General features: G+C 46.1%; 1 protein-coding gene across 5 annotated transcripts in view; it reads right to left on the reverse strand.

The window, feature by feature from the left end:
* LOC114593607 (phosphatidylinositol 3,4,5-trisphosphate 3-phosphatase TPTE2-like) overlaps positions 1-13,780 on the reverse strand; it is a 28,826-nt gene that overhangs the window by 13,638 nt on the left and 1,408 nt on the right. For 3 of the 5 annotated variants that reach the window (XM_028722108.2, XM_028722110.2, XM_028722106.2), the window contains exons 2-8: positions 10,365-10,458; positions 7,720-7,797; positions 6,625-6,672; positions 5,380-5,541; positions 3,871-3,990; positions 2,531-2,630; positions 1,730-1,793 (exon numbers count right to left, since the gene is read on the reverse strand). In XM_028722108.2, the coding sequence (XP_028577941.2) occupies positions 1,730-1,793; positions 2,531-2,630; positions 3,871-3,990; positions 5,380-5,541; positions 6,625-6,672; positions 7,720-7,797; positions 10,365-10,414 (622 nt within the window). In that variant the 5' untranslated portion in view covers positions 10,415-10,458. The remainder of the gene's footprint in view (positions 1-1,729; positions 1,794-2,530; positions 2,631-3,870; positions 3,991-5,379; positions 5,542-6,624; positions 6,673-7,719; positions 7,798-10,364; positions 10,459-13,780) is intronic. The other 2 variants (XM_028722109.2, XM_028722107.2) reach the window with 2 other exon arrangements.

Consider the following 13,780-nt stretch of genomic DNA (forward strand, 5'->3'; position numbering starts at 1 on the left):
GAGGGAGCCGGCGTACAGCTTCCGGGTCATGTGGCCAACATGGCTAAGCCGCTTCTGGCGAACAAGAGCAGCGAACGGAAACACTGTTTACCTTCCCGCCAGAGTGGTACCTATTTATCTACTTGCACTTTGACATGCTTTCGAACTGCTAGGTTGGCAGGGACCGAACAACGGGAACTCACCCCGTTGCGGGGATTCGAACCGCCGACCTTCTGATCGGCAAGTCCTAGGCTCTGTGGTTTAACCCACAGCGCCACCTGCGTCCCTTCAAAAACAGTCCTAGTGGGGCTGATTTGTGTGGTGGTGAAGGACAGCATAGGGGAATTAAGCCCACCTGTTTGAACATGTGGACACGTGAGTGAAAAGTCTGCATGTAGCTAACAAATCACTAAAACCTGATACAACTGAAAGTTTTGACTTGTGCTGGGGGTTTGCAGCCATGCAAAATTGATGGCCGGGCTTTCGGTCAGAGAGGAGTATGTTCAAGTTCCCATTCAGTTATGAGGCTGGTTAGCTTAGCTGAGCAGATCACTGTATCTCAGACCTGCTTCCCTCATAGGGTTCTTATAACACAAAAATAGAATTGCTACCCAGCTGCCTTAAGCCCCTTAGACAACAGAGAGGCACACAGATGGATTTATATATATTTAAGCAGGTTCTTCACTGATGGAGAAAGACAAGCTCTGGTATGCCTTTTCAGTGCTGGCTCCTTGTACATGCAACTCCCTCCCTCTTTGCCCATGGCCCAGCAGAGCGGAATCGGAACCCACAGCCTGCACACACAAGTCCTAGACATTAGGGTAAGCAGACTACCATGTGACCGCAGCGAATGCTTTGTTTCTCTCCTGTTGGACCAGCACTCTAGCCTCTGCTAGGACCACTGGTCCACAATACCATTTCACATTTAAGCAAAGTCTCTACTGTGGGTGTTAGCGCCACAAGTCTGTCTTGTCGTTTAGATCAGCAATCAAGAGCTACAATATTTTTCGCTCCATAAGACGCACCTGACCATAAGACGCACCTAGTTTTTAGAGGGGGAATGCCAGAAAAAAAATATTATTTAAAGGGAGCGCTGAGCAGACCCTGTATGCATCCCTGGCTCTGCTCAACACTCCCTTTCACGAGCTGCGTGGAGCGTGTGTGTGGGGCTTGCAGGGTTTTCCCTGGGGAAAAGCCCCCAAGAGCTGCACACACGCTCCGCGCGGCTCGTGAAAGGGATCGCTAAGCAGAGCCTCCCGCCTACATTTGCTCCATAAGATGCACACACATTTCCCCTTACTTTTTAGGAGGGAAAAAGTGCATCTTATGGAGCGAAAAATACAGTAATTCCAAGATGCAAAAGAGGAGAGGTGTGACTGCAACTCGTATGACCACAAGGTCAAAGCCAGTTCCATTGGCAGAGTGGCAAAAGCAGCGTTTACGTGCCTCTGAGTGCCTTGGCTGTACGTGGTTAGACTTTAACTGCCCAGGACCATCTGCCTAGGCACTTATTCACTTCCTTCAGAGAAGCGATAACCAAGCAAAGGTCATGCATTGCCATGTCTCCCCAGTTAGTAGCTGCGCCAGAAGCAAGGCCAGGAGAGGACAAGAGAAAAAGGAGGCAGTGGCAGACACGCACACACACTTAAGTTTTCTTCCACAGTTCTTGGCTGCCCGGATCTCTCCAAGCTCCCATGAGAAAAGTTCATAATGATCAACTTCTTCCCTTTCACTAAGTTATTATACACACCAGTGACATACGTGAGGTCCAGATCAAAGCCATCTTTTGTGTAACGCCTTTTGTTTTCTGATACCTGCCAGCAAAACACATAGAGGAAAATTAAAGAGGGAAGTTGGGAAACAAATTGGCTAGTTTAGTCTGACAGATGTTACTCTTTCCAAGGCTGCCCATAACGGCTTAAAAAAATAAAATTAGAACAGCAGCAAAAGTCTTAAATATAAGACAAGAAATCTGAAGTTCTGCACTCCGAATCATGCAAGTATGACTGATATTGATTGCTCTACATATTTAAAGCATTTCTATCCTGCCTTTTAATTAGAGTCCTTCAAGTCAACTTAAAATAGAAATACAACAATTAAAATATTTTAATGTTGATATTGATTTGTTTATGTAAACCGTATTGGGGATGTCTACTAAAGTGCATTACAAACTCTTGTACAGTGGTACCTGTACGGGGATCCGTTCCGGAGCCCCGTTCGCAACATGAGCACAACGCAACCTGTGTCTGCGCGTGCGCGGGTCGCGATTCGCTGCTTATGGGCATATGCGTGACATCATTTTTAGCGTCTGTGCATGCGCAAGCAGCGAAACCCAGAAGTAACCCTTTCCGGTACTTCCAGGTTGCCGCAGGACGCAACCTGAAAATGCTCAACCTGAAGCAAACGCAACACGAGGTATGACTGTAATATAAAAAAGTCAAACAGAAACAGGAGCTGAAAGGCAAGCAGCAAGATAACTACATGTGCCTCCCCCCAGGGAGAAAGACCTTGTGTCTCGCTCCCATGGTTGACAAGGCCCAGTGGTGCTTACTAGCCTCCTCGTGAGCTTTTCCAGTCGTTCCTTCTCTGATGCCAGTCGAAATATTCTTATCAGAATTATAACCCTCAGGATACGAAAAATAATAACCGCTCTGGTGAAAAGGGAGGGAAAAAAGTGGTCAGTGTAACAATATGAAAAGCTGGCCAGAGGCGACATGTTTGTGTCTGTCTACAATGCACAGCATAGCTCCAGCTTCGACAGTGGAGGTGTTCATAGGCATGACAGGTCAGTGTGTGCAGTCCTTGCAAACTGCACAGAGTTATCTGTATGATAGCCTCTATGACCAGATATTACCATAAATAAAGAGCACCTGATGTTTAAAGGTAAAGGGAACCCTGACCATTAGGTCCAGTCGTGGCCGACTCTGGGGTTGCGGTGCTCTTTACTGGCCGAGGGAGCCGGCGTACAGCTTCCGGGTCATGTGGCCAGCATGACTAAGCCGCTTCTGGCGAACCAGAGCAGCGGACGGAAACGCCGTTTACCTTCCCGCCGGAGCGATACCTATTTATCTACTTGCACTTTGACGTGCTTTTGAACTGCGAGGTTGGCAGGAGCAGGGACTGAGCAACGGGAGCTCACCCCATTGCGGGGATTCGAACCACCGACCTTTTGATCGGCAATTCCTAGGCTCTGTGGTTTAACCCACAGTGCCACCCGCGTCCCTACCTGATGTTTAGGTGCAGATAAATAATCCACACCATATACTGAAAGCACTTTAAGGGTGCTGAGTGCTGTTAGGCGACCAGTCATTCAAAGAGCTAGAATATTGACAAGATACCAGTGGATAGATAACCAGTTAAAAAGCACAGTACACTAAATCAAACCAAATGAGGACATCATGATGGACAAGGGAAAGAGAAAAGCAACTGAAATACAGGCACTGTTTTGTGGTTATTTTTAAAGCTTTTATGGTTTTAAACCTCATGATGTACCATTAAACAAAAAAGAACCACTCTTACACTGTAAAGTGCCCTGTGTCCCTGGAGGAAAGGAGGTATTATGAATTTAATGAAACAAATAAATTGCATGATGAGGTTTTGAACACAATAAGAGACAGAAACGAAGCTGGAGAGGTTGGATGTGATCACAAGGTGCCTGTTAGGCGGCAATATTTTAAAATTTATTTTTATTTGTTAAATTTATATACGCCCTTCACCAAAAGTTCTGATTACGTTAGCAACCCCACTCAACATCCAGCACTTTTAAAAGCCAAATTACCCACATGCGTGTTTGCATTTTGCCTTCACCACCACAGAAGAAAAACGGACATCTTTGAAAGGAAGGAGGGAGGAGGGAGAGAGAGAAGGAAGAAGATTCTGCAGTCTCCTTGCCTTGGAATGAGGCTTATTCCGCTGAAGTCAGAGACGGCATACACAAAATCGATCAGCAGCGTGACCCCGACAATGATAGCATCCAGAATATTTAGCTTGGATTCAAAGTACTTTTCGAAGCTGAAATGAAAAGGGGATCTGCAAAAGACAACTAGCAACAATGATTTAGCAGCAGCTGCTCACTTTGACAAGTACCTTGTAGGCCACCTAGGATTATTCAACATTTAGCATACGTAGGGGCTTAAGAAGTCAATTTTGCAAGGAGACATTGGTCCAAGTAGGGTATAAACCACGGTTAGTCATGGAAAGCCCTGTTCAGCAGAGGCCACCTGCAGGGGTTAGCAACAGGGCACCCGTGGGCACCCGTGTGCCCTCCAGAGCCTCCTATGGCAACTGCATAAGGTCTCTGCGATTATCCCTTGAATGCACAATGCACACAAGACTGTTCGGTCTTCCTGTTCCCATTTGCACCGGTTCAGCCTCTCCTACACGGAACACACTCAGTGGCCTTGCCTTTTCCTGCTTTTTTAGATGTGACGGCCATTTTATGTTGTGCCACGCAGCCATTTTGTGAGCGTCACGCACAGCAAATTCCAGATGTGCCCCCTATCCCAGAAAGGCTGGACTAAAGCAAGGTCTGCCCATTCCCAGAACTGGGCCTGTACACAAGAGTTACGAGAAAATGCCAATTTTAAACATGAAAGTGAATGAGGCATAACACAGGTGCGCAACACATTGGTGGTAGGGCACCAAATAGAACAGCTCAACTATGCACACTAACAGCCAGCTCAGATACTGCATTCTGACAGTGCAGGATTTCGGCCGGTGCGGGTGGTTCCTTTGCACAGTGCGCCAAGCTGGGGGGGTGAAAAATTGAGCAGGCCCATAATTTTGGGGCACAAAATATTGGCCTCGCACAGGGCGCTGTATTACTAAAGATTAACAAAGTCCGCCCAGGCACAGACAAAATGAGGCTAAGAAACAAGAGACGGAATCTGTAAGCTTTGGGGAGGGAGGTTTCCAGAAGTGCGAAAATTCTTAAAGGGAAAAAAACCTAAGGGGGCAAACCCCCACTCTCTCAGAAGAATAAAACACCCCAAGACCCATGACCAATTAATTAGGAATGAGCATGCTCAGTGGCTACAGAATATTGACTGCTGGGGAAGGAAAAAATGGGGGGAGGGGACTGAATCAGGTGTGTGTGTGTGTGTGTGTGTGTGTGTGTATAGAACATAATATCTTGGAAAGAGGTGGTGGAATTCTGAACAGGAGCAGTCAGCACAACAGCCTTCACTTGTTCTTCCCGTTTCCTAAAGAACATTTTTTAAGCCTTTCTCCCTATTCCAGATGCAGTAAGAATACTGCTGCAAGGGGTTTTTATGGGGAACTTTAAGACCTCTCCGCTAGCCCTCTGAATACAAGGTCAATGCCTTATTTGATGAAAACTTATGCAGCTAAAAACACAAGAGTTTAACAGCAGCACAGCTTTACAACGGTTCCTGCTCTTACCCTTCAATGGACACTCGCAGGAGGACATCAAAGAGGAAGAAGAATGCTATGGCCAGAGAGATATTTCCAATCATGACATCAAGAGAGTGGTATTTGTGAGCAATCATTAGAGACAGAATCACAAGTGAGATGTCCACAAAAATAAGCACAATTCCAAAAAGCCTAAAACAAGCGAAGGGGATGGGGAAGAAAAGAAGGAAAACGGTCACTTCAAAGGAAGAATCATAGAATCATAGAGTTGGAATAGACCACAAGGGCCATCGAGTCCAACCCCCTGCCAAGCAGGAAACACCACCAGAGCACTCCTGACATATGGTTGTCAAGCCTCTGCTTAAAGACCTCCAAAGAAGGAGACTCCACCACACTCCTTGGCAGCAAATTCCACTGTCAAACAGCTCTTACTGACAGGAAGTTCTTCCTAATGTTTAGGTGGAATCTTCTTTCTTGTAGTTTGGATCCATTGCTCCGTGCCCGCTTCTCTGGAGCAGCAGAAAACAACCTTTCTCCCTCCTCTATATGACATCCTTTTATATATTTGAACATGGCTATCATATCACCCCTTAACCTCCTCTTCTCCAGGCTAAACATGCCCAGCTCCCTTAGCCATTCCTCATAAGGCATCGTTTCCAGGCCTTTGACCATTTTGGTTGCCCTCCTCTGGACACGTTCCAGTTTGTCAGTGAATCATGCAAATGGAAATAAAAATAATTTTCCTTCATTGTAGTGCAAATATTACTCCTGGAAAAGGGATAGACAAATATGCTTTTATGAAGACCTGTTTAACACAATAAAGAACTGGGCAATTTTTGTCCACCAATTCAGCTTTGGTCTGTACAGGAGTCCACGTGTTCAGCAGGCAGAAAGGTGTGGCAACCAATTTGCAGCTGTATTGCAGAGCAAAGCAACTTACTAATGCAAGTATCTTGGCTGATCTCAGGTTTCCTGAAAATTGATATCCCGTTATGTGTCATACAACCAGGAAGCAGACTTGTGTGCAATACAGATTTGGGCAAATGTTACTCAGCTGGAAACATTCCATATTGCAAGCGTTTGATGTGCTTAGAAATTATGCTTAAGCCACCAAAAGTTAGTTGGCTGGGAGAACGAATGAATCAGTTGCTTTCCTTAAACGAGAGCAATTTTCATGTTCACAATTCTGTATGTAGGAAGCTGTAAGGTATCAGTTTGCCAGTCTACAATTGCATTCCCATGCTTCACTGATGTTCATGTGGATGTAATACTTACCTGAATCCAAAAGACATCACAAACTGGGAGACTTTTTTCTTTATTAGGCTGGTACAGGGGGAGAAAGGGAAATTATTATTATTATTATTATTATTATTATTATTAGGACTGTGATCAGGGTTTCAAAGAAATAGTAACTGAACAAATCAATCCTACCAAAGAAAAAGGTACTTCATCTGAAATATTTCTGTCCTGCCCTTCATTGTAAAACAATGCCAATAAAACATAAATCATATACATAAAGAAGCATATAAAACAAGGCACATAAATCACAAGCAAATGTTTAATTGCAACAAAAAAGCCCTTCTCAAGTCCGTAAGTAGTGGCAGCTATTTTTATAGCGGTTAAAGTTAGCAATTTCTGTCATTCAGCTATATGATTGTGGCAATATGGACACCTGTATACCTACTGCATTCAAAGCTTTTCATTTTAAAAAACATTGCTTTTCCAGGGCTCCTGGTTCTAGGCTGCGATCCCATTACTGGCTTAAACTGCAACTAGGTCGTTCCTTTTCTCAATTTGGATCAAAGCTGGCTCTGGGAAAACACATCAGAATGCAGCATATTTCTCAAGGATAGATATGGATTGCGACCAACATCACAAACCACAGGGGTGCAAACTGGATGCCATGCAGTCATTGGGCAGAAAAAAAGGTAGAAACTGTTATGTACTGAAGTTCTCACCCTGGGCCAGCAGGGGGTTACTGTAGATTGTTTTCACTCAGGTCCACATATGCTAATAAGGGATTGAAAGTGACGTTCAGTGATTGGATAGTTACAGAAAATGGTTACAGTTGCGTTCTAGTGGAGCTCTATATAAGCAGGCTGGCTGAACCCTTCAGTTCAGTTCTGTTCCAACTTACAAATAAAGAGCTGCTTTGGAGAAATCGCAGCGTCGTCTACTATGTCTACCCGCTATTTAACAGAAACCTCTGCTATATAGGATACTGTTAAGTTTTGTGAGGACCACAGTCGGAGCTGGCAAAACGAATACTGTCATTTCAGTAAGCTCAATTTAAAAAAGCAGAGAGAAGGCGATGAAGAGGTAATCCACCGCTCCTACTTGTCTGGCACATTTTCTCGAAGTTCAACTCACTCTGTAGAAGAGTCTGATTCAGATTCCTCTTTAGCAGCATCGTCTTCAAGATTCATTTCAATCTCCCTGATCCGTCTTCTGCCATGGAATTAATTGGGGAAGCAGATATATTAACAGAATTCCTTCTTGCGACAAGAAATAAGAGCTAAAGTGATGGGGGTTAACAAGCACTCAACAAGCTCACCTCCTCCCTGAAAGTTAACGGATTTCAGCAGTGAGCTTGTACCAGCCTGCGGTGAAAGCTTAATGGAAAGCAGTTGTGTAAGAGTCTCAATTTTACTGAGTGAAAGGCTACCACCACTTTACACCCATCTCTTTCCTCACAAGACTTCAAGCACTGGAAGCAGCAGATCAAGGTCAGGGATAGCAAGAGCGCAGAGAGGGCATTTTGTGTTGACCAGCCTTCTGCAGCATGCGACTTCTGCCGCAACCACACACTGCCCTCAGTGTTCGAAATTCGCCAGGTGCGTTTTGTACCTGGCTATCGGCCACTTGCGACCAAGTGAAGATGTCCGGGCATCAGGATGGTGCCTGACATCATGACCATCTGAAGGTGTGTGCCTGGGGATCCCTTGACTGTTTTCGCACACTAAAAAGGTAAAGGTAAAGGGACCCCTGACCATTAGGTCCAGTCGTGGCCACTTGCGGCGCTCATCTCGCTTTATTGGCTGAGGGAGCCAGCGTACAGCTTCCGGGTCATGTGGCCAGCATGACTAAGCCGCTTCTGGCGAACCAGAGCAGCGCACGGAAACGCTGTTTACCTTCCTGCCGGAGCAGTACCAATTTATCTACTTGAACTTTGACATGCTTTCGAACTGCTAGCTTGGCAGGAGCAGGGACCGAGCAACAGGAGCTCACCACGTCGTGGGGATTCGAACCGCCGACCTTCTGATCGGCAAGTCCTAGGCTCTGTGGTTTAACCCACAGCGCCACCCGTGTCCCTTTTTCACACACTAGTACCGCATTATGTAGAATTCTCTCAGTTATATTTTATCTGCACCATCAGAATAAATTTCAGGAACCAAAATGCCATTTCTGTGCAGCCTGAGCAAGAGCAGCGAACGACATTGTAGTTAATTGTTGTCGCTTGCCCTTCACTTACCCCACTTCACTGACCTGCTCACAGCTGTGAAGAATATCCCTACATTATGAATGGTCCATGTCACCTTTAAGAAAAAGAGGTAGGAATAAAGGTAAAGGTACCCCTGCCCGTACGGGCCAGTCTTGACAGACTCTAGGGTTGTGCGCTCATCTCACTCAAGAGGCCGGGGGCCAGCGCTGTCCGCAGACACTTCCGGGTCACGTGGCCAGCGTGACAAGCTGCATCTGGCGAGCCAGAGCAGCACACGGAACGCCATTTACCTTCCCGCTGGTAAGCGGTCCCTATTTATCTACTTGCACCCGGGGGTGCTTTCGAACTGCTAGGTTGGCAGGCGCTGGGACCGAACGACGGGAGTGCACCCCGCCGCGGGGATTCGAACCGCCGACCTTTCGATCGGCAAGTCCTAGGTGCTGAGGCTTTAACCCACAGCGCCACCCGCGTCCCGAGGTAGGAATAGGCCAACGTATATGTGGACTGCACCTGGGTCAAGTGCCTTTTCCTCTTCAACTTTTCCAAGTTCTTAACCTACCTCAAGGTCGTCATCTAAACGAGCCAGATGTTTGATTGAGAATCAATCACAGTCAGTTCATCATTTGAAAAATAAGACTTTAGAGCTGCCTTGTCCAGAAATTTTGGTGACTGCAAACTTGGCTTATGGAGTCATTTGGCAACTAGCTTATATATCTGAGTTTCTAACACTGATTGACCTGCCCAGGTGCCCACTTGTGTGCAAGGTAGGCAAGTGTTATCAGAAATGGAATAGTATGCAAAACCAAGAAAATTGCCAGCATACAAGAGTTTCCCTTCCCCTCAAGATTCATCAAAACAGAAGGTTCTGAGAGTTTTCAGGTGGTTCTTGGTACAAGATAGCTTTTGTCAGCCAAAGGCAGGCTGATGTTCTTTATATTGTTGCTTGTTAGCCGCCCTGAGCCTGGCCTTGGCTGGGGAGGGCAGGGTATAAATAAAAATTATTATTATTATTTTTATTATTATTATTATTATTAATTATTATTATTATTATCTTCCCCACCTGGTGATTCAAGATGGGGCAAGTTCTGCTGTTTGGGTCTCTGGCTGCACATCTTCCCTTAGCATGGTAAGCACCAGAGTTAAGAGGTTGGACAGACAGACTTTTAGGATACCGGCATGCAGATCTCGTCAGTCATCTTAAGAGCAATAGCAATGCCCCCCAAATTAGGGTCGTTGGAAGAAGACTTAGGCTGCAATCCTGAAAGGGATTACTCGGGGGACTTACTTTTAAATATGGAGAAGTAAGGACAGTGCTGTTAGAGCACCAAGAGGGAAAAAATAAGGTCAACAGCAGAAAAGACTTAAGTGGACGGATTTAAGAGGTGTGATTTATAAACTTCATGAATCACATAAAAGGGCTGAAGGATCTATTTGTGTTCTCGCACTATGATACGGAGTCACTAGACACACTTCAGGGTCTTAACCGAGGATTTTCTGGTTTCTGCACAGAAAACACACTCGCTTCTACTGACCAGCAAACCCTTCCCATTATATCCCATTCAGTTTAACTCACACTTGAGTGTCATGGGCCACCACATGTTGTCCATCTCTTTCGGTTTCCATTTTTCTCTTGTGGTTTTCGGAGCAAAACAAAACAGATGGTTTCCCTGTTGGGGCAAAATAGGATACCCCAGAAGTTGCTTTATATACACCAGGCTGCAACCCTAACCCCATTTAGGTAAAGGTAAAGGGACCCCTGACAGTTAAGTCCAATCGTGAACGACTCTGGGGTTGCAGCGCTCATCTTGCTTTACTGGCCAAGGGAGCCAGCGTTTGTCCGCAGACAGTTTTTCCGGGTCATGTGGCCAGCATGACTAAGCCACTTCTGGCGAACCAGAGCAGCACATGGAAACTCCATTTACCTTCCCGCTGGAGCGGTACCTATTTATCTGCTTGCACTTTGACGTGCTTTAGAACTGTTAGGCTGGCACGAGCTGGGACGGAGCAATGGGAGCTCACCCCGTCGCAGGGATTCAAACCGTCGACCTTCTGATCGGCAAGCCCAAGCGGCACAGTGGTTTAGACCACAGTGCCTGGGGGTTAAGTCTTACTTATATTTTAAAATCAGATCAAAGCTGGTTGGGGGTGGGGTGGAATTCATCAAAATGCAGTATTTCTCAAGAAGCTACAGAACAGATGTGGATTGCTGCTAATGTTGTCCAGTGTACGAGGTTTCACAAACCAGCGGTGGAAGCATAGAGGACGCAGAGTAAACAGGAGTGTACACACAGCCTGAACTGCACTACACTTCGCTCCACAGAGCCTCATTCTTCAGAATAACAGGATTCACACAACACATTATGAATTGGGTCAAAGAGCTTCGTATACATTTGCTCACCAACTCGCACATCATCCCTGCAGAGCAGGTCAAACTCATGACCACCAAAACTCATGACCACCAAAAGCAACGAGGCTGAGACCCAGGAAGTAGTGGTTTGCTTAATGTCAGCCAAGCCTCTTGACCTGGTCAGTCTGTGCCTTGGCTGCATCGCTTCAAGTAATGGGGGCGGGGGGAATGCTCTGGGGATTTAATAAGCCTCCATACAAAGAGGATTCTCTGCATATAGAAAACTAACATGTCAGAGTTCCAGCCTAGATTCCTCCCCAATACAAGTATGTAAGGGAGAAGGGTTCAAGTTTAGATTATGCACTAGAAGGGTTCAAGCACTAGATATCTGGAAGGAGTGGGGTTCATACAGAAAGGTATTCATGTTTCCTTCAAGCAATTCCCAACCTGTGGCATAAAGAGTACAAGAACACTTCTGTCAATAAATGTTGGAAAGAATAAGAAAGTCCCTTGCAGCTAAATCCTGCTCAAGTTTACTCGGAAATAGGATTGGGAGAGAAACACGGAAGCCCTTTGAAATTCACACTTCTCCCTATTTTTGTGTTGCAGTTCTCCAACCAACAAAACAGTACAGAAATGTGTGCTTAGAAGGCATTTGTACGTTTTGCCGCATAACTTTCTAGGAGGGCTAGATACTTACTCCCCGCCCCCTTTGTTTAAATGAAAGCTTTGGGGCACCTGTGAAAGCCTTTGTGGGCACCATGACACCAGGCTGACAACCCCTAAACCACTGGGTAGCTCTAAACCATGAGTAACATTGTGTAAGGTAAAGGTAAAGGTACCCCTGCCCGTACGGGCCAGTCTTGACAGACTCTAGGGTTGTGCGCCCATCTCACTCAAGAGGCCGGGGGCCAGCGCTGTCCGGAGACACTTCCGGGTCACGTGGCCAGCGTGATATCGCTGCTCTGGCGAGCCAGAGCCGCACACGGAAATGTCATTTACCTTCCCGCTAGTAAGCGGTCCCTATTTATCTACTTGCACCCGGGAGCGCTTTTGAACTGCTAGGTTGGCAGGCGCTGGGACCGAACAACAGGAGCGCACCCCGCCGCGGGGATTCAAACCGCCGACCTTTCGATCGGCAAGCCCTAGGCACTGAGGCTTTTACCCACAGCGCCACCCACCAGCAGTGGGAGCACACAGGGAGCAGATTAAATGGTAGTGTGTACTCAGCCTAGGTATGCACAGGACCTGCAACCTTAAGTTTTGTCCAAACCAATAAAAGGAGACTGCACTGTTACAAGCAAGACACCTGATCTGCATTCAGTAGTCTTGAGAACATCTCCCAGTGTGTGAAGACTGCATATTCCGTACAACCACTTCTGTCTTCTTGTGCTTGCAGAACCAGAGCCAAACCACAGGAGATGTATGCATAAAAGAGTTAACTTCAAAGTTTGCAGATGCACAAAATATATTTTGGGGGAAAGAAAGCCCCAAACATAACAACTCAATGGCACAGAATGTTAGCTGGCTGAGTTGGGAGGAATAACAGACAACTGGTTGAGAGAGGCAGATAACATGCAAATGTGCATATATGGTTTTTTTTATTTAAAATAATAATAACCACCTCATTCCGGGCAGGTCACTTCCTGGATCTCACCCAGAGATGGAAGACAGGAGAAAGCCAAAGGAAAAATAACAAGCTGTAGTTGGGAGCAAGTGAGTCCATATACCCCACCCCCAAAAATATAAGGGCAAAATTTGGGGTTGTTGGGGAGGGGTAGAGAAACTCGGTAAGTCCGAATTGGAAGAGGACCTGCTGATGCAACAGAAAATCCTAATACACTATTTTTTTTAAAAAAACCAACCTGCTAAAGCAAATTACAAAGCAAAAGCAGTCTACTATCCCCAAATTGCTGGATGGGGCTGTTGCTGGAAGAGAGTAACTTGCAGCAGCCCTGCAATGTAGTGGACACTGAATACTGCAGGTCAGGCTCCAAGTGTTTTACAACAACCTTTGGAAAGTATTGCAGCCCTGGGTATGTCTAAAGCTGAAAGAGTAGCTTACAACCACCACTGCTTCTCTCCCCACATTTTCAAGAATCCCTGCAGTATACGGAACCGTCTTATCCCTATAGCAGGTAGGCAGGAGGTGCTGAGAGAATAAGCTGACATGAACTGGGTCTTCAACTGGTGGGTGTGGGACCACTACTAGGTCACAGCCCGATCCAAGGTGGGTTGCAACAGCGTACAAATACAGTGGTGCCTCGCAAGACGAAAATAATGCGTTCCGCGAGTCTCTTTGTCTAGCGGTTTTTTTGTCTTGCGAAGCAACCCTATTAGCGGCTTAGAAAAGGGGGGGGGGAGCGAAAAAAATCGCAAGATGTTTTCGTCTTGCGAAGCAAGCCCATAGGGAAATTCGTCTTGCAAAGCGCAACGGAAAACGGAAAACCCTTTCGTCTAGCGGGTTTTTCGTCTTGCGAGGCATTCGTCTTGCGGGGCACCACTGTATTTGATTTGTTGTTGTTGTTCTTTTAAAAAAATGAGCCTTCAACTGCACACTTGGGTTAAACGTGGGTCCCATGTCTAATTGAAGACTACTGGCTTTTACAACAATCTTACAGCGCCTTTCACTCTTAATATTT

Source organism: Podarcis muralis, chromosome 3 (assembly GCF_964188315.1).
Source record: "Podarcis muralis chromosome 3, rPodMur119.hap1.1, whole genome shotgun sequence".
NCBI lineage: Eukaryota > Metazoa > Chordata > Lepidosauria > Squamata > Lacertidae > Podarcis > Podarcis muralis.